The sequence below is a fragment of the Macrobrachium rosenbergii genome, chromosome 59, assembly GCF_040412425.1.
Source record: "Macrobrachium rosenbergii isolate ZJJX-2024 chromosome 59, ASM4041242v1, whole genome shotgun sequence".
Lineage (NCBI taxonomy): Eukaryota > Metazoa > Arthropoda > Malacostraca > Decapoda > Palaemonidae > Macrobrachium > Macrobrachium rosenbergii.
In genome coordinates, this window is record NC_089799.1 from 24,249,583 (window position 1) to 24,277,113 (window position 27,531).

At 39.0% G+C, this 27,531-nt stretch overlaps 2 protein-coding genes across 2 annotated transcripts in view; one reads left to right on the forward strand and one right to left on the reverse strand.

Moving 5' to 3' along the window:
* The window catches only part of DNApol-alpha50 (DNA primase small subunit), a 44,565-nt gene extending 23,801 nt beyond the window's left edge, over positions 1-20,764 (reverse strand). The window contains exons 1-4 of the mRNA XM_067102233.1: positions 20,587-20,764; positions 18,089-18,245; positions 1,297-1,381; positions 727-817 (exon numbers count right to left, since the gene is read on the reverse strand). Coding sequence (XP_066958334.1) covers positions 727-817; positions 1,297-1,381; positions 18,089-18,245; positions 20,587-20,698 — 445 coding nt within the window. The 5' untranslated portion in view covers positions 20,699-20,764. The remainder of the gene's footprint in view (positions 1-726; positions 818-1,296; positions 1,382-18,088; positions 18,246-20,586) is intronic.
* A 2,033-nt stretch (positions 20,765-22,797) lies between these two features.
* Hmgcr (HMG coenzyme A reductase) overlaps positions 22,798-27,531 on the forward strand; it is a 110,066-nt gene continuing 105,332 nt past the window's right edge. Inside the window, exon 1 of the mRNA XM_067102161.1 lies at positions 22,798-22,962. Coding sequence (XP_066958262.1) covers positions 22,932-22,962 — 31 coding nt within the window. The 5' untranslated portion in view covers positions 22,798-22,931. The remainder of the gene's footprint in view (positions 22,963-27,531) is intronic.

Sequence of the window (27,531 nt, forward strand, 5' to 3'; positions counted from 1 at the left end):
ATTTAAAACTAATAATGACCCATGAATGAAATGCCCACTTCGGGATGCTCAGTAGTGCCTATGTGGTCTGGGAGAGAAGCTACACAGTAGTGTGTATTGTATGTATGGTCTGGGAGGGGAATCAACATAGTAGTGTATATAAGTAAGTAAGGAGGGTTTAAGTGCTGTGTACAATACTTTTTTCAAGCAGTTTCTTTGGTGATTATAGCTATCTGAAGCACCCATAGTGATAAAAATTTATACAGTATATTGACTATGATTTTGCTGTGTCAATCAATACACTGTACTGTGTTACCTGCCAATCTCTTCAACATCTTTATAAAATATATCATTTGTTAGGCCTACTCTATACAGGTTCAGTTAACTTTATTACTTTATATAACATTTTACTCTAACTCTTTATTTAGTGATATAAATATCTTATTATTAATCAATATACTGTGTTGCCGGCCTATCTCTTCAACATCTTTATAAAATATATCATTTGTTAGGCCTGCTCTATACAGGATCAGAATAACTTTATTGCTTTATATAACATTTTACTTTAACTCTTTACTTAGTGATATAAATATTTTAAAATGGAATCAGGTGCTATGCCTGAAAATTTTGTCAGCTAATGGGCATCCAAAAACTCTAAGGAAATTGTTATTGAAGTATTCCAATGTGTAACAGGAAAACAATGATTGTGAAAGGGATAATAATGCTCTGAGAGCAAGTCAGACTAACCTCTCAAGGCAGTATCTAGAATCTTAACAGCAACTGTCATGAACTTCCAACACTTGTTGCAGATTTCAGCACCTTCGCAACATTCCCGAACCTGTTAAAATTATGCAGAGAATCTAAAGTTGCCTAGTGTGTGTAAGAAAAATGTCTTGTAAAAGTCTTGAAATAAAAAAATTGGCAAATAACTGCTTATTTAATTTTTGCTGCAGTACTATACTTGTACAAATAAGAAAAAAAGTGTTGAAGTTTTAATACATACATCACATCTATTAATTAAATCCAAACTGGAAAGAGCAAGTTGATTACTCAAGTAACAATGCTTGTAGAAGATTAATATACCTTGTTTAATACCGACAGTTAATGAAAAGTTGAGAGAGAGAGAGAGAGAGAGAGAGAGAGAGAGAGAGAGAGAGAGAGAGAGAGAGAGAGAGAGAGAGAGAGAGAGAGAGAGAGAGAGAGAGAATGCAAAATTATGCATTATGCATAACCATTCTTGCAAGTGACCATAAAAATATCAAAAACAAAAACTGTCACTCAATACAAAACTAAACTTCAAAATTCACATCAACTCACCTCATCATAATCTGTCATATCAATATCAAACACTAATTCCTTCTCCTTTGGTGTGAAAACTGATACAGTTCGGTGATCTTTTGGCCTATAACGATACAAAAATACTGCACTATATTACGTCCTGTTTTAATGGATGACTCAGAATTTGGCTGGCTATATATTCACTTGATTCATAAAACTCTACAACAGACACTTAAAAAATATAAAAAATTACAACAGACACTTAAAAAATATATCCATAAAACAAAAATGACATCTTTATAATAAAGTAAAGGTTTTTATACACTTACCAAGTATTTACATAACTATTAGTTTCTATTAACCGGCAGCTAGAATTTTGAAATTTGCGGTAGTGCTACTTTTGTTTTGGCCAGGCGAGGGACCCCGCCCATGTTCGGAGTAAGAGAGGAACCAGCTTAGCAAACGAGCTCAATATGTTTATGCCTTCCAACCATGCAAGGGGAGGAGGAAGGGCTTTGATCATGTAATTACTTGGCAAGTATATATAAAACTTTATTTTATTATAAAAATGTCATTTCTATATAAGCTACTTACCAAGTAATTGCATAGCTGAATCCCACATTATAGGAGGTGGGATGCATGGGTTATCTATCCTAACACATTAAAATTAGCAATGTAAAAGAAATAGAATTATTGCTAGCATTAGTTAATATGCTTGCTGGTTCCTTACCTGCTGAGAGAGCTGCTACAGGAAAGTACTGCCTCTGGAGGTTCCGGAGTGGACGCGTCATCGTCGTGGGACCTCTCCAGACGGCGGTGGAACGACGGCCGCCTGGATCAAACGTCCACAATACAACCCCACTGCGAAGACAAGGGAGGGGAGAAGAGGAGGAGTGGCTCCCAAATGCTCCGCAGGGTACCGCGCCCGGGTGGCGCCCAGCGCAACTGGATCTCCAGTTTTCCCTGAAGGGATATGGTAACCCGGCTACTATATCCCTACAATTAATCCTAGCCGGTGACATAGAATTAAACCCAGGCCCCTACACATGTCCCATCTGCAGCACACAAGTCACAGCTTCTCGCGGCGGGGGTGGATCAGTCCACTGCAACTTGTGTGGTGGGTGGGTACACCAGTGCACCACACTGAGAACACTAAAAGACTACAATGTACATTGGAAGTGCATCATATGCCGTAACACACACACACAAACAAACAATAACAATACACAACAAGCACTTCTTATCCAACAAAACACCAACCAACCAACACCAAACAGATCACCATCTCCCACATCTACCACACTTTCCTCCAATCCCAGAACACCATCACCCATTCCTACAAATCAAACATCCCCACAAACCCCAACACCCCATAGCACACACTCACCTAACGCCCACAGAAATGCACCACTAAATACACGCACTCACACACTTAAGACATAATCGCCGCAACATAAACATCTTACAATTAAACATTGACGGCATTCGCAACAAACACATTGAACTAAAACATTTCATGCACAAACAAAAGATCCACATAGCCATCATTCAAGAAACAAAACTGAAACACACACATAAAACACCCAACATACCAAATTACACAGCCATCAGACAAGACAGACAACATGGTGATGGCGGAGGCCTCATCACATACATACACCATAACATATCCTACACTGAAAAAATGCAGTACATCAGAACACTAACACAAGTAGACAGACATACAGAACTACAAGCATTTAATATCAAAATAGGGCACAATAAACAAATCACAATCATCAACACATACATCCTCCAGAATATTCACCGGGTTTACCAGCAAACTTCATAATTAGACTGCAGGCGTTGAATACCCTCCCAGATATACTTCTGGGAGGAGATTTCAATGCCAAACACACAGACTAGTACGCCCACCAAGACATCACACAAAGAGGCACAGACATCTCAACACAATTAGACCAGCTATACATACTAAACAACACAGATATGCACACACACATACCACACCAAGCCAACTTTAGTCTCACTTCCCCAGACATAACATTTTGCTCACCCAACATAGCACCATCAATCACATGGAAAACACAAACAGACCTATCATCAGACCACCTTCCTATTTTAATAACACTCCGAACCACTTTCTCACATACAAGACACACCATCCCTAACTACAAGCGCGCTGCCTGGGATGAGTACTTGGAAACCACTGAGGCTCATTTCCAGGAGTTAAACCACACACACATAACATCATCACAGACACTAAACAATACAACAATACAATTCAACGACATAATAAACAATGCAGACAAAAGAAACGTTCCTAAAGGCAACAGAAAACACTACAACCCAAACTTCACGCCTGACATAAACAGACTCATAACAGAATGAAACAATTTAAGAAATACACCAACCCCACACACACAAATCACAACAAATCGCATACATGATTTAAACACAGAAATAAACACCAAATTAACTCAAACACAGACAGAGAACTGGCAAACTTTTCAAGGTACACTAGACTACAGAACCAACCCATCCAAACTACACAAAACTATCAACAGTCTCATCAATTCAAACAGTGGGAACACTCAAAGTCACGCCTCAATCACCACATCTGACAAGATCCCTTCACGCAAACAACAAGCCAACATCTTAATAAACCACTACGCAAAAATCAGCCACCTACGCAAATACAAAGAAGACAGACACATCTACAGATGCAAACAACAGTTCCCATTAGATTACACAGTAATACTAGCCACAACAGAAGACACTGCTAGAATCATTAAACAACTTAAAAACTCTGCAGCCATGGGCATCGATAACATTTCAAACATTCATTTAAAACATCTAGGTCCCCATGGCACAAACACTGACAAACATAGCCAATTATTCAGACGCACACTGCATTATACCACACATTTGGAAACTGGGGAAAATAATAGCACTTCTAAAACCAAACAAAACACCTACACAAGCAGCTTCATACAGACCTATAACTTTACTCTGCACACCATCAAAAGTAGTAGAACGCCTCATCTTACGCAAAACCACACCACACATACCACTGTCACCCACTCAACATGGCTACAGACCACACCACTCCACAACAACACTACTCACCAACCTTACACAAAAATACAAGATGGCATTAACTTCAGACGCCCACCACAAAGAACACTGCTAATCACAATAGACATAAATAAAGCCTTTGACGCCATCTCTAGACCACTTCTCATCAACAAAGTTTACAACACCACACTACACAACAACACCAAACGCTGGCTTGCCAATTACTTAACAGACAGACAAGCATTTGTACACTACAATGGCGAGTCATCCAAAATCAGAAACTTCCCGAACGGCGTCCCACAAGGCTCCATCCTAAGCCCAACACTTTTAACCCATTCATGCATGACATACCAACACCACCTAATAACATATACATCTCCTCATATGCAGACGATCTAACAATCATATCAATACATGCAGACAAAAACGTATGCTCCACACAAGTACAGACTTACATAACACAACTTGAAAACTGGCTCACAAAAACAGATGACAGGTAGCACCAACAAAATCCACAAGTACACTACTCACTAGTCACAACAAAGAACATCAGTACAGACCCACAGCATCGCTGAACAACACCAAAATTCCACACACACACCTAAACAAAAATCCTAGGAGTCACATACAACACTTCAATGTCATTTGCTCCACATGTCAGTAACATCATCAAGAAATGCAGACCTAGACTAAATGCACTAAGATCACTAACAGGCACAACATTTGGACAACAAAAGAAACGCTCATCACAGTATACAAACAATACATCCGCTCCATAATAAACTACGCCAGCCCAGCCTGGCACCCTGCCATATCAACACACAACTAAACAAACTACAAATAATACAAAACACAGCTCTTAGAATCATCCTTGGCAGTACACAATCCACACCAACAGAACACTTACACGCGAAAACCAAGATTCTCACCATCAGGCAACACTTAGACATGAGAGGCACACAATTCTTGGCATCGGTCATAAACAACACAAACAGCCCATGCTATTACCTTCACGACCACCCTCCAACACACAGGCAAATAGCGAATACACCACACAGACACTATACAAATATCTTGAATTCTATACCACCACCCACAAACATCACACAAAACAAAAAGCACATCCATACTCACCTCACCAGACAAGCACTTAATGACCTTCCCAACAACAAAATACTCGCACCCCCACCCAACATAAGCAGCACAGAAACACAGCTCTCAAGATTGGAGAGAGTACACCTGACTCGACTTCACTGTGGTCATCACCAATCACTAAACACCTACAAACACCGCATAGACAACACCCAAACAGACATATGTCCACTCTGCCAAGTTAGTCCTCACACAATTACACATCTCTTAGTAGATTGCCCTAACTTGGCAGCCCTTAGACAACAGCACAACATCCACACTACCACACAGTTATGGTCAGATCCAGTAAGCGTGGTGTCCTTCATGCGCGGTGCAGGCTTCCTGGCATAACAGAGTCTGGGGAACCACAACAACAACAACAACAACAACAACAACTGCCTCTGGATGGCGCTCATCTCAACTCACAGCGGTGTGGCGGTGTAGCCAGGAGTTGCTTGCTACATAGCGGGATCCCTTTGTTGCAAAGGAGTGTCTGATTGCACACAAAGAATAATCAAGTCACCCCTGCCCTGGCCACACTACCAGAAAACACAACTAGAGAATAAAAAACAAACACAATCGCCTATAGCCAAACGTTACAGCAACTATTACCCAACCATTGTGGATAAAAAACTGGTGAGCGCTCCAAATACCAAGTACCCTCAGGCTCCCCTACAACTCGACACCATGAATCAAGGCAAAAAAATAGGAAGGACGAAGAAGTTCCTACACTTCTTCTCCCAACGCCATACCAGCAATCGAAATAGGACCCAAGGTACTGCAATTTTCATAGACTGTTTCAATGTCACGCAAATAATGAGCTGCAAACACCGATTTGCATTTCCAAACCGTTGTTTGTATAATAGAGGCAATAGAAAAATTATGCCTAAAAGCCAGGGACATGGCAACTGCCCTCACTTCATGCGCTTTGACTTTCACCATGGGCAACGTATCCTCATCAATTTGTGAGTGTGCCTCTAGAATTAAATCCTCAATGAAACTTTCTCCAGACCTAGGATATCTATTAAACTTTTAATAATGAATGAGTGAGGCCAGGGATTGGCAGGGGACTCATTCTTAGTTAAGAATCCTACAGTAAATGAGCAAATTGCATTACCTTGAGAGAGTCCAACCTTTTTCTCCAAAGCGTGAAGCTCACTGACTCTCTTGGCAGTCGCTAATGCTACTAGGAATAGAGTCTTCCTAGTAAGGTCCCTTAAGGAGAGAGATTGCAAAGGTTCAAAACATGGTTGCAACAGCCACTTCAGTACCATGTCTAAATTCCAGGCTACTGGCCTATCTCCTTTCTGTTTGGTCGTATCAAAAGACTTGATAAGATTAGAAAGGTCCTTATTAGAGGAGAGATCTAAACCCCTATGTCTAAAAACAGAGTTCAACATTGCTTTGTAGCCTTTAATGGTTGAAGTGGAAAGGCTCCTGGGTGACTTCAAATATAGAAGGAAATCACCTATTTCCGCTACAGATGTCTTAGAAGACGAGATGTTGTTTCTCCTCCACCAGTGATGGAAGACTGTCCACTTTGCTTGAGGAAAGTTGTCTACAATGAGCAATAGCGTCTGCAACTGCCTTTGAAAATCCTTTCGCTCACACCAATCTGTAGACAGTCTGAATGCGGTCAGAGCCAGAGTGGACAGTCCTTGATGGAACCTTCTGAAATGTGGTTGTCAGAGTAGACTGGGTTTTCGAGGCAATAGCCTCGGAAAATCCACGAAAAGTTCCATCAACTCCGGGAACCATTCTCGGGCTGGCCAGAATGGGGCTACTAACATCATCTTTACATTCCGATGATTCCAGAACTGGTTTAATACTTCTCTCACCATCTTGAATGGGGGAAAGGCATAAAGATCCATGCTGGACCAATCTAAAAGCATCGCGTCTGTTGCCCAAGCTTGTGGATCAGGCGCTGGCAAACAATACAGGGGGAGACGATGACTCTTTGCTATCGCAAACAGATCTAGATCTCCACAGCTTCCACAACTCTATGCAAATGAGAGGGTCTAGAGTCCACTCCTTGGGGAGAACTTGTTTTTGACGGCTGAGTTCATCTGCTAAAACGCTGCATTTCCCCTGAATGAACCTGGTTAGGATCTGGGTTCGATTCTGATCCGCCCAAATGAGAAGGGCTCTTGCTGCTTGACAAGGGAGAAAGAATGAGTTCCCCCTTGTTTTCTTATGTAAGATAGAGCCATGGTGTTGTCCGAGTGGACAGACACTGTCTTCCTGGACACCTCTGATGCAAACGCTTGCAATCCCCAGCGAATTGCCATCAATTCCTTCACGTTGGTGTGCCACTTCATCTGTTTTAAAGTCCACAGGCCTGAAACTTCTTTGTCTTTGTCTCCCAGGAGGGCTCCCCAACCTAGGTCTGACGCGTCTGAATAAAACACTAGGTCGGGGTTCAGAGGGAGAAGCGACTTCCCTTGAGAGAGCTTGTCTCTTGAATTCCACCGAGCAAGATCTTTTATTTCCTTTGTTATTGGAAAAACGAAAGAATATGGATGCTTCTTCCTGTTCCAATTGACTTTCAGAAAGAACTGGAAGTTTCTCATATGAAGCCTTCCTAGGGACACAAACTGCTCCATGGATGAGAGAGTCCCCAACAGGCTCATCCAACTGTTCGCAGTACAGGACTGAAGGGCGAGAAATTTGTTTATCTTCTGAAGGCAGGGGTTTATCCTTTGGGGGGAGGGTAAAACACTAAAACTCCAAGTTTATCCTCATCCCCAAATAAGCTATCTCCTGAAAAGGAGTCAGTTGAGATTTTTGGAAATTTAACAATAGGCCCAAATCCTGGGTGAGAAGAAGGGTCTTGTGAAGGTCCTCCACACAACATTTTTCCTTCGACAGGGAGCAAATAAACCAATCATTGAGATACAACGAAATGTTGACTCCCCTCAGGTGTAACCACTTTGCCACTGGGGCGAGAACACGTATGAATACCTGTGGGGCTGTCAACCGACCAAAGCAAAGGGCTCTGAACTGGTACACTTTGTGCTGGAACACAAACCTTAAAAACTTCCTCGAGTCCCGATGAATTGGGACATGGAAGTAGGCGTCTTTCATGTCTATCGAGATTATCCAATCCTCCAGACGAATGGATGCAAGGACGGACAAGGACGTCTATATCTTGAATTTTGTTTTCTGTACGTACAAGTTCAGGTGTCCTCGACTAGTTCAACTGCTTCTTTTTCGTGGAGAGCTGTCACTTTTTGGGAGAGTTTGACGAGTAGGTCATCAACAAAACAGACTTGTTGCTTAAGGGTGTTTTTTTCAGAAATGGGATCGAGTAGCCTTCTCTTAGTACTTGAATAATCCAACTCTCTGCTCCTCTTGCTTCCCAATGCTCCCAAAAGTGGAAGAGCCTGGCCCCCACAGGTATGCGGAGGACTAGATCCCCACTTACGTGCAGGTGCTTTGTTGGATGACGTCTTGATTGCTCTAGGGGTGAAATGGGCATTTCCACGAGGTCTGGGAAAGCCTCTTTGTCTGCCTCTGCCCCAAAAGGGTTGGGGTTGAACAGGAGAAACTGTCCTAGAGGGAAAGACGGGAGACTCTCTAGGCCGTCTCGTTGGTTGTGTGAGGAGGTCCTGTGTAGACTTCTGTTGCAGATCAGCCGCAATCTGTAGCATAGTCATTTGAGGGAAAAGGTGCTTCTTGCCCAGAGGCGAGAAGAGGAGTGTGGACTCCTGGGAGGGAGTAACTCCTTTCGTGGTGTATGAACACCAAAGCTCCCTTTTCTTAAGGACACCCATTGCAAAAAGGGAGGATAATTCAAACAAGCCGTCTCTAATTCCCTTATCCAGGCAAGAGATGACTCCCAAAAAATCCAAAGAAAAGTCTTCAGGAATATGAGGGCATTCCTTCAATTTACGAGCAAGAGCCCCTACTGCCCAGTCAAGAAAGCTGAGAACTTCCTAGACTTTGAGTAAGTCCTTGATCAGGTGGTCCAATTCTGAGGACGAGAACAAAATCTTGGCTGAATTAAATGCCAACCGTCTGGAGGAGTCAACTAAACTGGTGAAGTCTCCCAGGGAAGAGGCAGGTGGTCCCATGGATGGAGCCTCTCCGGTCGCATAAAAAGATATCTTCTCTGCGACAACCTACACGAGGGACAACAAAAAAGAGGCTCTTCCCTGCTCCCTCTTGCTCGAGGGCCAGTTCTCCACCTCACGGAGAGCTTTCTAAGCTGAAGAAGGCAGTACCATTTTAGGAAGTCTTGAAGAAGTCGTCTGATTATCAATCACGTACGTCGAAACCGGAGAAACCGGAGCTGCAGGAGAGAAGTAATCAGGAAAAGTCACCAGCAGAAAACTGAGTAGTGAGGCATACGCCGACAGAGGGGTAACAGGGTCTGCTTCTTCCTCATCTTCTGAAGAGACTGGCAACAGATCCCCAACAGGCTGGGGGGCTGATGGGACTTTCTGAATTAAGCCCAGGATATTATCCAATTTGCGCTGGATCGACTGAACAGAAGGATCCAAAACAGAGGGTGCAACTGTCGGAGCAAGAGCAGGTAGAACCAAAGAAGACACGGACGCTGCCGAAGAAACGGACAAAATCGGGCGCTTGGAAGCAGAATTAGCCTTGGGCGCCAAAGAAGCGTCTTGCTGCAAGAGGGGAACGGGAGCCAATGGGCGCTCGGGAGCCGACAGGAGCTCGGGACCCAAAGTGAGCTCGGCAAAGAGGCGCTCAGAAGACGATGGTTGTACAAAAGATGAAGGGTGCTGGGAGAGAGCCATCAGAAGAAGTACCACAATCCACTGGAGAAGGAAGTTCTGGTGCCACTGGGCACCTTGGTGCCAAAGACAACTTCTCCGCCAATGAAGATACAGGTAAAGAAGATTGTACAGGTGCTACACGAACAGGAGTTGGGCACATGGGCTAGCATTCCGACATCACTATCTGTCTCAGCAAGTCCTCCGAAGCAAAAGATGGACGCTTAGAAGAAGACGAAGTTCTCGATGCAAAAGAGCACTTCCGAGAAGTAGCGTGCTTAGAGGGCTGAACTTGTCCCACTAACACTGGTTGATCCTGGGAGAAATGTTCCAGACTGTCCCAGAAGCTACAGGAAGGAAGACATTCTGGAGAAGTCTCTTTAAACTTCTTTATAGGAACTGCAGAAGGTTGAGAAGCACCTGGGGCACGTCTCTTCAGAGGACAAGATTCGCCTTGCCATTGGTGTCTAGGACTGGAGTCACTGCTGGAAATACTAGATCAAAGACGATCCACTTCCATAGAGACACCTTTCCAGCAGAGCTCTGTCATAACCTGGGAATCGGCAACAGGCAGACCCCACCGACCTCCTTTGGGCTGCCAGTTTGGCTCCTCCCAGGTTTAGGGGAGTTTGCCAGGGACCTTGGCCTAGAAGAATTGGCGGGACAGACAGCCACCTCCTTCACTAACACTTCACTATCACCTTTCACACTCACTTTGTCCATTAGGACTTTAACAGAAGCACCAAATTTCTCCATCGTGTCAACAAGTAACCCAAATTTAATATTAATTCTCGACTCAAGGTTGGTAATGAGGTTGGGATTGGAAGTAAGGGAGCCAGGGTGTGGAGTAATTGGTACAGATTGAGACATGGGATCAGGTGGAACAAAGGATAAAGAATCAGAATTATCAGACAAAGATTTTGCCGACACCTGACTAGCTAAAGTCTTACTACTACTCTACCGCTGCTTTTCTCTTTTTATCCCTGTCTAATTTCGTCAAATGACTATTAAAGGTCTTCCACATTTTAGGATCCCAAGAGACACATTCATTACAGGTCAAATCAGGGGAACATATTTGTCCCCTGCAAGAAGTACAGAGAGTATGAGGGTCATAGCAAGCTTTAGTCAGTCTCGTATTGCAGCCATTACTGCAATACCGAACACTTTGAGAGCCCAAGTCGGACATACTGACGAGTCGAGTCAAAGAAAATCCAAATAATTGTCAAAATCGGTAATACTAGTCTTCAGAGAAAACCTGACCATAACTAATTGTGCCGAAAAGGGTACCATAAAGCAAATACTTCACCAATGATCCAAGATCAACAGAGAAGAGAAATTCCAAACAACTGCTGCTGCCAATCACTGTAACCACAGCCATCAGCCAGCATAAACATATTGAGCTCGTTTGCTAAGCTGGTTCCTCTCTTACCCCGAAAGTGGGCGGAGTCACTCCCCTAGCCAAAACAAAAATAGCGCTACCGCGAATTTCAAAATTCTAGCTGCCAGTTAATAGAAACTAATAGCTATGTAATTACTTGGTAAGTAGCTTATATAAAACAAGGTTTTCCATACAGTCCCATCAATCATACATATTTATATCCAGAATGTTCCAAAGTCCATAGTCTTTTGTCTATCAGCCACAAGAGGGTAGTTTGCCTACACATGTGCCATCTGGATACTAAAGGGTCTCTACTGCCTTCCTCATTTTTATGCATACTATGTTTGAGTCTGTGCGATGGGAAGAAAGCACTTCCTGTATGACTGGTGGGTTTGTATGAAAAAAAAATATATACTGTATATATTGTTTTATAAAAAAAATATATAATGTTTGTTGCATTGTAGTCCTAACAATCACAAACAGTACAGTATATTCCTAAATTGCTATTCAGGCAGGAGGTTCAGATGCTGGCTGCCCCAGCACATTTGTGTAAGACTATGATTCTGGGATCTACTTGGGGACTAGAATGAGTCAGAATCCAAGTAAGTAATAACACTGGATGCCCAAAGACTCTAGACAGCATTATGAAAAAAAGGTGATGATTAATTATAAGCCCTGACTGAAAGGTGATAAGTTATAAGGAAAATAACCTCCTGTGACTACAGTCCCAAATAATACAAGTCAGTCCAATTCTGAGAGTCTTTATAACAGAAAAAGTAATCAAGTTAAACTAGCATCTTCAGGTACTTGTACATAAAACAGAAGAAAAAACTAACTTATGCTTAAAGACAACAGAAGTAGAGCGCGCTCTGACTTTGTGGGCTTACAAGCTTCCGTGTTTTTCTTTGCCATCTATTACACGACCATAGGCTCTCAGAATAACATGCCTTAGCCAACAGGAGACTGATATTAGTGATGCACACTGGGCAGAGGAAGAGGTCCTTGTAATAACTCAAGATGGAAGCCAAAGAAGTAATGGTGAAGTGTGTTGTGCAATACTGTGGACTATTATCCCTTGATGAAGGCGACAGACAACTTCCTGTACTACCCTAAAATAATGTCAGCAATTAACAATATGGTGGAGTCCTCCCAGTCAACACTGCTATAACTATACAAACAAAACAAGCTCCACATGGCCTGATTAAGTTTACTGGCATAAGTTCTGAAAAGCTGCTACCTCCGAGGCCTTCTGGATAACCGCTATGAGTGTCTTCACGTTCCTGGAGGTTTGAAACCTCTCCAACCCTTGCCCAACGAAGTCAATGAAGTTACAGTGAAAAGGTCCAGAACCTTCCAAAGATTTCATATGTGCTTATTTTCCAGACAACTCGGCTGAATAGTACAAAGCAAAGACTTTACCTACCAACAGTGTTTTTCTTTCTTTCTTTCCTTAAATCTTCAGCTGAAACCCTTATGGACAGTCAACAAAGGGAAATCAGCCTGCAGAGGGAGACGAGTAACAGGATGAGGTGATAAATAAATGTGAGAGGTCAGGAAATAAAACCAACACAGCTGAAATTCAGATGTCAGGAGAGATCAGGAATAACTTTGCTTCAGTTTATGTCCTAGGTAAATTATTCAACATTTTATTGGTACCCAAGAAAAAACTCAAGCAAACAGAGTATTTTACTGCTCTAAAAACAACACACTTTGCAACAACAGCCTGCCTGTTGTGAGCAAAGACAGCCAGATCAGGTAAAGCAGAGTGCAGAGGATTGTTGGCACTGTAGTACATACTTCATGCAACAAACATAATGAACTCACTCTACCCAAGAGTTTGAGATGACAGTCAGAACCAGAAGGCCACAATGGAGAACATGGAGAACAATATTCCAAAGAAGGAAGAAGAAAAGTGTTAAAAACTTAGATATAATAACTTCGTCCCAAAGCATTCTAATATATTTCTACAAGATACCAACTTTTTGAGGAGAGGAAGCAATATTACAAATATGCTTCTCAAATGTCACATCTAAGATCTTACGTCACTGTCATTTAATACCATACATCTAAGCGTAAGTCAGGAGGCAAAGGCAAAACTATTCTGGATCGAATAACTAATATATCTCAAGTTTTAGACGGGTTGATCTTCATGCCCCAAAGCCTACTCCACTCATGAATACATGCCAGATCTCTACTCAAGGATTTTGCAACCACAGATTTAAGGTGCAGAGATGGGACAACAGCCAAAAAAAGTAGCATCACTGGCATATGCAATCAGTTTGTTCTTGACACCTTGCCACATGTCACCAGTCTAGATAATATAAATATTAAAGGGCCAAGAACACTACCTCGAGGAACACCTGAAATGACATAAGTAAGCTACTATACTCACCATCAACACACATCCTTAGGGTTCTGCCAATTAAAAATTAATTTACAATATTAATAAAAGATCAACCAATTCCCAATAATCTTAGCTTGTAGATAAGCGCTTCATGATTCACAAATATCCTTAGAGGTCTTTCAGTTCAAGAACTGCTCTGAAAGTCGGACGTACTTTCCTATGCTGACATTATCAGCTAGCACAAAAAGCTTTCTTTGAATGAACTCTAGAACCACGTTACCATTATAAGCCCAGTTCCGATACTAGCTGGAAAAGCAGCATGCTAGAAGCCCAAGAGTCCCAACACGGAAAACAGTCCAGCAGAAAAAAGGAAACTGAGAAGTAAAGAATAAATTATGAAAGAAATAAAAAGTAAATAACTAAAATTGTGATGAAAACCAAGTCAACTAGATACAAAAGCATTTGCACCAACTTTGAACTTCTGAAGTTCCAGCAACTTAACTAAAATACAGGATTATGAAAATCATTCCATGATTTTGGTCACTATGGGAGTAAAACTTCAAGAAAAGTGGTATTGACCCTTACATAAGAAAAGGCATGACTGTTAGAACTGACAGCATATCTAGTATTACATGGTGGATGGCATAGTCTACAAAGATTAGAATGCAAAGGATAATAATGATCAAATACCTAATGCAGCACAATGAACTAACTGAACAATGGTGCCAGAGATTAATATCAAAGATTAGGTATAAGAAATTCGACAGAGCTCAATTTTTGTTCTCCAACATATTAAGATTTGAGTCAGCTTCTGACCACCAAGCAGGGAGCAACATTCAAAACTTAGATGAATAAACATATTAAAAAATTTTCTTTAGACAAGTCTAAAATCTAGAAAGACTCTCAGTATGCCAGTTCTTTGTGCAATGGATGAAGTTTCTCAAAAGTGAATTTTCAGTCAAGAATGACACTAGACTTTTAATTCAGTTGCATTTAGTTAAAGAACCCACGTCAGTAAAAAGATCTGGGTAAGAAGAAACAGTGCCATAGACCTGCTAAAATCATACTTTGAATTTTGTTAGGGTTTACCTTCATACACCATCATTTGCACTAAATCTTTGTTAAAAGGAGCCAGCAACCAAAGCTCTATAGTCAGGAGATGGGACTGATGAAAAGAGAGTGGTATAATCTGCATAAGCAATATGCTTGCTTTCATGGACACAGCACATATTTGGAAGCACCGAAGATTACATTCCTGTAGTCTCAATAGGACTCTTCAGCAATTATAACACTGTACAGTACAGTACTAAGTAATAGTCCACAGCTTCTCTCTGACATCACCTGCATAAGCAATAAACTTGTTTTTAAGGTCACACCACATGTCTGGAGAACACACAAGATTACATTAATGTAGTCACTATAGTGCCAAAATCAATTATAATAAATTATTACGACATGGTCCACCAACTCCCATCTAAGTTTGAAAGCAAGGGACCAATGACTAACACAGTCAAGAGCAGAACAAATGTATAGACAAATCATGAAGAAATTCATGAACAGAATCTATGGATTTGTGTATGACACTGGTAAATTGAAAGAACATAAAAGCACCAAGGATCTTGCAAAAACCAAATACCAACTAGGATATAGATAATTGCTTTCTGCATAAGTATTCAAATGTTTTGCCACAAGATATTCAAAAACTCTAGATATTATGGGAGTTATAGAAAATGAGCAGTAATCCAGGAATAAAGCCACCATTGTGAGACATGAGTCTTGGTTTGAGTCCTGTGCAGCATGGAACCCAATCTGAATGTAGATCATACCAAAAAGATATAAGGATAGACAATTTCTAGCTAGTGGCTTTTTAAACCTGGATAAAGTTCCTGGTCAGCTGGTATTGATGTTCTTTTCTGCAATCTTTCATATAAACCACAGCAAATTAATTTGTATATGTTTACTGGTCTGGTGTGACTTGTTATCCTTTCTCAGCTGCAAGAATCTACCTACTATAATTATATACATGCAAATATGTTTAAGTTTCCATGCTACTTGTTACGAATGAAAACATTTACCTCTGTTATAACTTCTCTTAGAAGTGGATGTTTGTATGGCATCACAAGTTTAAATAGAATGTAAATCAGCAAACTTTTCATTTTGATCTTTCTGGCATCCAAGTGGCTTGTTCAGGCTTTGTCAGCAAACTTTTCATTTTGATCTTTCTGCCATCCAAGTGACTTGTTCAGGCTTTGTCTCTACAGTATATGACATCATCACAAGCACTGGAATACTATCTACAGTTCAAGTTGAATGTCAACTAGTGTCTACTGAAACAAAACATGTAGGATATGATATTGGGTGTGATTTTCATCTACTGAGAATATGGTCAGTGGGAACCTTTCCCCTACTGAAACTGGGTGTGCCATGCTATCCCCTCTGCTTTTATCAGAATATGGTCACTGGGAACCTTTCCCCTACTGACACTGGGTGTGCCATGCTATCCCCTCTACTTTTATCAAGTGTATTAAAACATCCAGCCTCAGTATCTCAAATCAACCTGTTGTCTTGAAGGCTCATGAAGTCAAAATGACACTCTTCCTCCTAGCAAAACAATTAGTAACATTAAGTAAACATAATAAAAGCAAGTGTTGTCTGCAGCAGGAAACAAACTCAGTGAGAAAATACTGTAGTTAGTGCAACAGTGCTTAACCCATTAGGTTCAGCATATCCAAGAACTAGAATAAAAAAAATTAACTATGTGGATATCTATAACCAATAAGACAGAACTAGCCTAATGCTGAAACTATGAAGAATTTCTATAAATAATTTACCATCTTTTATGAAACAGGTAAAAGTTATATAAATAAAATTTCCACAATGGCAGCAACCTCAAGCAAAAAACACCATGCCTCTTTCTCTCAACTGAAATATTTTGAAACTAAGTATAATGATGATTAAAATGTTTGCATATCCTACAACTAATGTGTACAAAAACACCACAAATTCATTCAGAAACTGTATAAATAAGACGAGATAGAAGTCACAAGGGATAAGGTGACAACCTCTGTGCAGTACTGCTCATGTGAAAATTTAACTCGGTATTCTCTATTTTGTAGAGTACCAGTACAGTAGTGTGCTATACAAATGCAAATGAAATTGTTTCACAACGAAATAGGGAATACCAGTATTCTCAAGTATTTACCTTAAAACATAAAAAATTCTGCCTTTATCTAAGACAAGAAACCTGTAACCAATTAGTAGATGAGAATGGTGACAATACGATGGTTTCAAGAACTGTACTGGAAAGACCATTTTCTGATAACCATTAAGAAAGTGGAAATTAGTGTCTTGAACATCCAGCTGGTAGACCTAATATATAAACAGGAAAGCTGGATCACTTTTTGTCAAATGGAGCTATCATTTCCTACAAAAAGCTAAAGACTATGTTTACACAAATTTTTGGGGCCAATGCTGACTATGCAAAATGGTGCACTACAAAAATTTAAAGGCTGCATCTTTATATATACAATAAAAAAAGGAATAATAAATAGTCAATGCTCCACTTGCAAGCACAGTATATAATGAATCATTTTGCTTACAGGTACTTATTCCTGCATAAAACTTTGTACCCCTATTGTGGCTCCACCCTAGTCCCTGGATAATACTTGAATCTACACTTCACAAGGATAACTTTATGCTGGTTTGACAAACTGAAGCTCTGTAGTTCCTGAGATGATTTCTGAAGATTTGTTTACATATTCCAGTGCACAACTTTGGGTTTACTGTGGAATCAACTGGCCAAAGGGGCCATGGTTTGAGTACACCTGAATCTTTACTAAGTAAGATTTTCACACAAGTTCTGTAGTTTCTGGCCCAGGACTTTTAGACGTTTTTTATGATACAACCCTATTTTCATTACAGTATTTCCTAAATGGATCCCCATTTGAAGAAACTTGAATTGCCCTTCCACAAAGAAGATTTACGCCCAGTTAGCTAGATGAATTGACTGGGTTGTTCTGGAGCAGATGAAAATGTGAAAAGTTCATGTCAGAAAAAAAGACACAGACATTCATAATTACATATACCAGTAATCCTTTGATCAAAAATACTCACTTGAGCTTATAACTCCAGGAAGCTAAAAAATAACAATTACTTAAAAATCCAAACCTGAAATTATAGACTGCTCCAATGTCAATCTTGTGAGGTTTCTGTCTTTTAATTTCCTTTTCCATTTCCTCATGATCCTTGAAAGACTGGTATCGAACATAGATGTCATCTGCCAGCGTGAAGGAGAACTCTCGATATGGGAAGTAGGTCTTCGGAACTGGAAATATGTTTGTAGCATAAATTAATTCTTAAAAAGTTGAAGATTTATTCTTATGCAATAGCTATAAGAGAAGATACACTAGAGAGAACAACCAAATAGCATAAAGAAGAATTTTCCTTTCACTGGCTTACACACAATTAATAACACATAAATTTTACTCAGGTGACTGGTGATGCTTTAACACCGTCTTAAAAAGCATTCATAAAGAGAATCCAAGACCTACTATTTCAACTTTCTTATACTCTAAATGCAAAATCCATCACTTGACAAAAATTAGGAGTATATAATAGTTTTAAAGTCAAGAATGAAGATCTGGTTTAAACACAATATAACTCATAAATTTAGCAAAAAGACTAAACTATCTAATGGCCTATTATCTTTTATACAGTGTAATAACTGTTCACACCATCATTCTCCCAATATTGTTAATCTTAAGGTTGGGACGTTTGGTCATAAAGCTAAAAAGAATATAGTACAGCATCTCTCTCTCTCTCATACACCCACACAACACTTAATGTGAAATTGTTTTGAGGCAAGATATGACTAAATTCTTAAAAATGAACACTTAAATGCAAGATTATTAATGCAGTATTCACTGTTATCAACAAATTATTTTTTCACTGACATATTTCTCTATACAGTACTACGAGAGCACCATGAAATGTAACATAATTTCTACAAATAAATGAATAGTGCATTTTCTTAATCTGCCATAACTTGGGAAAACTTTTTGTAAAAGTACAGTAAATTTTAATTATATTCCAAGTTACTGCTCACTTGTTTGATGTCACCAGATTGCTTTACCATTATTAAAAATAAAATATAATATACTTTGTAATACTGGGTAAAACCACTAAAAATATCCTAGCTAAATAGGCTATGCAAGCCAAGGAAAGTTTCCAGCCTAAAATCTACTGTGTTTCACTTTAAAAACTATGACAGTAAATATATATTTTTTTATACAGGAACCTATTGCTAGTGCTGTAAGCAATGCATCTGAATGGCATGCATCGCTGTAGTTTTACATGCACAACCAACTAAAGAATCAGGTACAGTATAAACTAAGGCTAAAATACCAAAAAATATACAGTAACACTGTCCCACACATTAACAAACCCCAAATACAGTAAACCCTCGAAAGAACAACTTAGCCTAACAAATCAAACTCAATGCCTGGCCTGACTTAGTTGCCCTCTTTACAGACTGAATGTTACTTTTCACATGGTGTCAAATAATGGCCAATGGGCATACATTGGTGGCCAACTTTCAGACTAACTTTTCCTTTGTAACAATATGGAAACTAGCCTAGTGCCTAAGGACATGGTACCGTAATTTCTGGAAGGTTAGGTAGACCTACGTTAGCCCACTAGGATATAGAAGGGGATTTGTGGAGCCTAAAGAAACTCTACTAGCCTAAGTATCTATTAAGAAGATGAAGAAAACTCTACTAGCCTAAGTATTTATTAAGAAAATGAAGCAAAGTAGGCTAAGCTATTAGAAAAACTACAGGTAGCCTGCAAGTAGGTCCAGCATACACTTGAATTCCTCACATTATTTCCATGCGTTTCATCCTGATAAAAAGCAGAACAAAGACATAGGCTAGGCTATGTCAACACTGACACATCTTTACATAGCCTAGGGTATACTTCCCTTATCCTAACTTATCCTAGGGAGATGTGCCCTGACCTGGACACTGGAGCTTCACAGCCACCCTCTGACACCCGACCCCTTCAAAATGCCATCATGTACGGCAGATGATTAAAAGCAAAGAAAAGTTTCTAAGGGTAGCCTGTAAACAGAATTTCCTCATTAAGCTCAATTATGGGCTTGTAAAATTATAAGCTAACAACTAAGAGGACTAGGTTAATCCTAAGTCAACACGCATGACGAAAACAAACCTAACCTTTCCTTGTATCCTAACATCACACCTGGGCGGGAGGCATTCAGGTCGTTTCGGCCGTAAGCAAGTTTACGTGCAAAATGGGCGCCGTGTTTAGTACCAGGCCCTTGGGGATGTACGTAAAACATGAAATACTAATGGTAAATACCATAAAACCATAAACATAACGTCTTACATTGTTTTGGGTGTTACGGCCCAAGTGACCTACGGCCGAAACGACCAGGACCGGGAGGGCGGGGAGGGGGGGATGGAACCCCCCAAAGTAGAGTTTGAACCTGACAAAGCAAATTCAAAGTGTGATACCGTAACCTTGCTGAATAATGTGCTAGATACGAAATTTAACAGTTAACAATTATGAAGTAAAAAGCTAGTTTGCGCTGTGCCACCAAACAACTTACGGCTACAACGTACATTATAAGTAAATTCAAAGATACATACCACCTCCATAACTCAGCCACCGATAATACTGTTCATATGGGAATAAGCGATTGTAATAAAATGGAAGTAAATCTGTTAGTAACTCAGGGTCAAATTTATCGGAACAAGGCATGGTTCCTCGCTTACTAAATTGCCCGCGTAAACTCTCGACCTAGCAACCAGTACCTCAAATGTAAACAAACATTTGGCGGGTAAGGTGATTAGAAATCAACACCAAAATCTTTGGCCTTTTAAAACAAATTTAATAAAATTACACTCATCTAAATAATGGTTTACTGTTATATAAAAACAAAAGGCATTAAATTATAAACCGGATATATTACGATAGGCTACCTATTTGTATAGTATATACTAAATTTACTAAATAATTCCAATGTTTTCTGTTGAGTTTTCTTCTTCTTGGACGATGATAATAGTACCTTGCCTTCATACACCTGGTTTGAGGCAAATAAATAAATAAATGGATAAATAAACAAATAAAGTAAAATGAATCCGTTCAACTTATGCTGACTTTAAAAATGAATTTTTTCCCATACACAGGAAAGTTTAGCTTACCGTAATCAAGCACGCCCGCTAATCTGACCTCCCTATGCTTAATTGTGAGATTTTTTTATATAAATATCGATGATCACTAATTAATTGACATAGTCATAAATTTCCTTTATGTGTTTGAAGGTGCGAATTTTCTGTTTTATCATATCAAACAAGAAGTGGAACAATCCTCATTTGATGATTTCGAAGGTAGTGTACGGTCATTTTTCATTAACACGAGAAAATGACCATTTAGCACATTCATTTAGTCTTTCAATTTAATGTAACGATATAGAGATTTTTTATGGTTGTGAGGTTGGAGTCAAGACGTAGTACTGAAAAACATTAGTGATAAAAAAAATCTATTCGTACAAGGCTACATGCTGTACTTTGGTCAGCGATTATGCTTCCCGTCTGCCAAAGTCTCACGTACTCAGGGGAAAACCAATTAAACCATGCCGTTCAAGTCAGCGTAACGATTCTTCCTTCAACTGCACGTGTTTTTGTCTTTGCACCCGCTCAGACCCTGCAGTTTAGATCCTGTTAGAGAGTGAGAGAAGGAAAAAACAAGAGGCCGCTGTGCCCTTGTTCAAGGTTTGGAGAATATGTTGGCAGTGGATTATGTGCCTGCTTATCTCATGACTTGCTGCTCGCAGTTATGACCAAATTTTTGGCGAGGAGAAAAACACAAATAGATAATCAAACCAATTACAAAATAGTTGACCTAGATAAAAAAAAAAAATATATATATATATATATATATATATATATATATATATATATATATATATATATATATATATATATATATATATATATACCTGATTGCTGTTTGATTGTTACAGGTAACATTTGGTTGTATAGACCTTACAAAACTCTAATTTCAAATGATACACAAACTTCAGTGAGCTCGTGATTTATGAAAAATCACCATAACTCTCTCTCTCTCGCGCGCGCCGCACACACACACACACACACACACACACACCGGTTTGTCCATGTTCATATAGAACAAGAAATCCCTGTTGAAGTGCAGGAACAATAATTTTACATTATAGCTGCCTAATATGACGTAGGAAAGATAATGTTCAGACTTACATAATGATATATAACGTCACTTCTCTGAAGCACGTGACAAAACAACAGCAGAAATGCTTAAAATGGAATTGCCTACGTGACTAGGATAAAATAATTATTTATTCGAGGATAATCATTATTTACTGCAGACGTTTAAGTATTAAGCATTGTAACTCTCAAGTCAACTTTATCATTCTAATATCAAGCTTGTAAAGCAAGCAATAGCGTTATACGGATAGATATAATTAAAATAATGAAAGTTATGCAATGCATTACACAACGTTACCGTTTCGAACATGCAGATCATTTAGATGTACGCTGAGAATTGACCGCTGGTTCAAGTTGCAACAGCTGAGAAGTGTCAATAATAGTAAGTACAGCTCACTGAGAAGCGTTCCAAAATTTAAGTAGAGTTTCTCACAAAAATAAAATGTAATAAGAAAAATAACGGAATTTTTATCGTAAAATGCTATATTAAATGCAATAATATATTATTTAATATATTTATTTGATAAATTTAGATAATCTGAGGTCTATACATATAAGGTCTGTAGCTGGCATCTATCATTAGAACTATTACTAATTATTTTCATGTCCCTCCTAGTGAGCTGTAAACGGGTTGGGATCACAGAAAGCCGTACGGGCCGATCTAAGTCTGTCGAGTAACCTAGTATATGTTATGAGGGGTGTAGGTAGTTTGGTGAGGCGGTGCCTGTAATCGGTTGTGTTGCTGCTAAATGGTCATGACAGACATCAGGGAGAACTCATGTAAGTTTAAAACATTATTTTTTCTCTTATAGTTTAGAGTTCTCAGCAATGTCCTATTCTATTGCACTGTAGTATATGCCAGGCCAGTTACGTAGTGTGGGCTAGGACCTCACTGACTTAGGTTAGGCTAGGTAATCCGCATAGGGAATGACCAGGTTCCCGCTAGAATTCCAAACGGAATTTTACGAGTAAATTGGGTTTATTTTCAACAGTCGCCGTTGATTCTGGTTGATGGTGTATGAAGAGTGTGGTGCCATGTTTGATAACTAATAATTCAGGGAGGTCTTGAACTCAGTGTACTGTACGCGACCCAATCTTAGTTTTATTTGTAATTACGTCAGTACCAAGGGTAAGAAGGACATCCTAGATCAGGATAGGAGGGATGTGCGAAACTCCTACGGCCAGGTTGGACATGGAAATCTAAAGTAAATTATGTTAAGGAAAAGTAGCTTAGGATATATCCTTGAAAACTTGCTAAGTTACGTCATAGGCTACTGTGTAAACATATTTGGTCCGAACATCGTCAGTGTTGCCCTAAATCAACAAATTTGGTCCTAAAATCATCAGTGTTGCCCAAAATCAGGTAAAGTTGTGTATCATGTGCAAAAACCTTACTCATAACTGTTTTTTTTTCATATTGGCAGTTTTTGAGGACGGCCTGCAATTTTTGTATCTGTAGTTCAAGAGTTCTTGTAGTGAGATACTCGTTAAACCACTCCCCGTACCCTCTCTAAGCATATCCAATTTAAATTTTTCATCCTATCCAGTTTAAGTCTTTCACTGCCCTTAGGTATAGCCTAGTACATCAAGTGTTGCACATTTATCAGAACTTATATATGTATGTTTCAGGAGGTCATTTGTCATTGAGCACATTACTATTTCAGTGGAGTTATTATTTTTTTTTTAAAGGTAACTTTTCCCAAAAAATATTGCACCTTTCAGGGTGTTCAAGAAATGCTGATATGCCATTTCAAGTTTTTTTTTAAAGAAATGACAAAATTGGCTGAGATGATTCCGGGTTATCTCTCTTGTTCTTGGAAGTTATTCTCACGTGCCATTTTGTCTCTGTTGGTAGCAATGCTTTTGTAGGCTTGGGCAACTTTATGAAAATTTGCATTCGTTTTAATGTCTGCCATGATCTTTATGAAAATTTACATTCGTTTTAATGTCTGCCATGGAAAGTGAGTCAGTATGAAATCATGTTTTTTGGCTGGCTTTAAGTTCTCATAGGTTTCTGCATATAGTGGTACCTAATGACATTTTCTTGTTAACGGTTCCTGAAAAAAGATGGCTGTGCATCAGAATTTAATATATTCTAGAACAAGAGATATCTCTACACATTCTTTGTTAGTTCTTTATTTATTTATTTATTTATTTATTTATTTTTACTTTTGGATTGCTATTTTCTGAATTTTAGATTAGGCTATTAGCCATTACCCTCGATGTACAATTGACGCTTTCTTTTCAATTAGGACAGATATTCCTAATACAGTACAGTAAATGTTTCTTTTTGAGCAGGTAGCCATAATGAGATTTATTAACATTTTGTCGTGAATTACAAAACTCAGACACTAACAACTACTATATAGATTACCGCATTTTTATGTAATAGAGAATGTCATTGAAGATGATGGTAAAAGTATGAAGCACGTGCAGACTCTTGTAATCTCCCAAGAGTAACTGAAAATAAATAAAATATATATCACGACGATCGTATTTTAGTAATAACACTTCAGAAAAAAAAAAATATGCTCGTGAGTCCATTTCGCTACAGAATGATTTACATACGCTTGAGGCACAGGGAAACGAACAAATTCTGTCGTCGTCCCCCCCCTTTTTGTTAGTGCGGTAGCACTGTAGCAAAAAAAAAAAAAAAAAAACATACATCAAGGTGTACTAGAAAACCGTTAGCAGCCGGGATGGGCTGAAGGTCATTCGTAAGTATGCCGAGTGAATTCAATATACCCAGCATCGTTTCATTAAAATCAGGTTTTTTTTAAATTTTTGTTTAATATTATTATTTACTTATTTTTGTCACCTTTTGGAAAACATTGCGCAAAGAGACTTCAGGGAGACTTTAGGAAACTCAACTATACCATTTTTAGTGACTTTCAGAAGATTAGGCGGTTCCTGGAAAGTGATTCCCGAAACACGAGCTCGTGCGGTAATGCGTCTAAATAAAAATATCGAAACAAAGGAAGTTTCTTTTTTCAGCAGATGTTTTATGTGTTTTTATACGAGATTATACTGTGGTTTTTGTTGTAGATTTCCTCTATTTCTTTACGTTTTTTTCTTTACGTTGTTATTGTTGTTTTGTCTTGTGAATTTCCTAATAGTTGTTTTTATTGCCGTAGTGGTCACTGTTGGCTCCCGGACTTGAATTTTGTTTATTATTATTATTATTATTGTTATTATAATAATTAGTGTTATTATTGTTGTTGTTCATCTGGCTCTGGTAACGTAGTCAAGAGTATTTTGACCACAATTGTTGGGGTTTTTAGTTTGGATTTGTATCACCGATGCGATCATGGAATTTACTAATACACTATTTTTAGACCTAGCCGCAACTGCGTTAGATCCTGGAACGTGCTTTGGTGCTGGGAGTAGGAGATTAATCTTGGAAACATGCTGATGATACTCGAGGTGTCCATCCAAAGACTCGGATATCGATTACTTTCCTAGTTTTGGTAATCAATCGAGTGCATTTCTATACTCCATACTGTTACTACTATAGTAAAGTAGCTTATGAAGGCGACCTCAGTTTCAAACAGAATATTAGAATTTTACTTGCTTGTAAGAATTTTTTGTTTCCAGATTTTCCTGGCATCTTTTTATTTTAGGGTTTATGTGTGTTTAGGTTATGCAGGCTGGTCTTTTTTTCTTGGTTTTTAAAACTGGTGTATTTTTAGTGTTTTTATCGGTTTTCATTTAAAAAAAAATCCTTAACTCTTTGTGTGCTTCTTCTCTTTTTCATTCCTTTGCAAATTTCTGGATAGGGGCACCTTTCGAATGACTGGCTGTTCATATAATTAAAAAGGCTTATTGGCTTAAAATCTCTCTCTCTCTCTCTCTCTCTCTCTCTCTCTCTCTCTCTCTCTCTCTCTCTCTCTCTCTCTCTCTCTCTCTCTCTCTCTCTCTCTTCAAGGAGGCATTAACCAGATAGTTGTAAAAGTATGAAAATGAGGAGAAACGCAAAGTTAAGTAATTCACAATTGAATGAAAACTGATTATATATATATATATATATATATATATATATATATATATATATATATATATATATATATATATATATGTGTGTGTGTGTGTGTGTGTGTGTTTATGTATAACAGATCCACTTGGTCGTTAAAAGAGTGAGAGCTTGAAAAACAAAACGAGGTAGAATTTTGTCCGTTACCATTGATTGAAAAGCATTTGGCAGTTATTCAAGTACTAACGCTTACGATTGCCCCCCAAAAGAGGAAGTTATAAAGATGGACTCTGGTGCTCCCGATCACCTCGTAAAAGCTTTGCTTTGCGATCTTAGCAGAAGCGAAATCGAGGCAGAACGATAAACTGGATTTTAATCATTCCTGAAGCGTGACATAAAACGGAAATTTGCGATTACCACTCCACAGTTTTCACGGTAAAGAGCTGTCTGTTGTCAGCGTCAGTTAGCACACTTGAAAATTAATGACATGCACACTACAGTTCTCATGAAGAGCATGGTGAAATTTAGGATTTGGTCCTATTATTATAATTATGTAGAAGATGAAACCTATTCATATGGAACAAGCCCACAGGGGCCATTGACTTGAAATTCAAGCTTCCAAAGAAATATGATGTTTATTAGGAAGAAGTAAGACGAGGTAAAGGGAAATACAGAGATAAGAGGTCCTACTCATAAAAAATTAATTAATAAATTAACAAATAGATTAAAATGCAAGGAGAATAGTATTAGGGTAGTAATGCAATACACCTTGGTTTCCCCTTTCACCACATCCTCTGGGAAGCTGTTCCACAGTCCAACGATGTGAGGAATAAAGGACCTCTGGAACTGTGAAGTTCGACAGCGAGGCACATTTACTGCATATTGGTGTCTCTGCTCAGCAGTAATAGTACTGACTTTTTTCATTATAGGAAATTAAGAATTGGGGGATGAGGAAATGAGAGGTTTAATGAAGTAGGGAATAAGGTATTGGAGGTACAGTTGTATGACATAGGAGATAATTAACAAGTGTACAGGAGAATGGACGAGTTAGTCAGGTGAGAGAGATCAAGAAGACATTAATCAAATTTATTATAAGCTGGATGTAAGCGAGTGCTTAATTGGGAATAAGAAGTTGTTCTGTGGTAGAAGTGAACGCAGAGCGTAAGGTTAACGAGCAAATTGATCTCACAACAAAGCATGCATGGAATATACAGTAGAGTTGCTAACTGAAGATAATTCAGTTCTGGGTCGATGGAGTGAGTTTTTTTTTTTTATTTTTTTAACAGGTAGAAGAGCAGCTGAGCCGAATGATACAGGAGAATGGGTTGTTGTAAGTTTGAGAGTCATCATGGAAGTGACTGTTGAGGATGTAGGGAGTG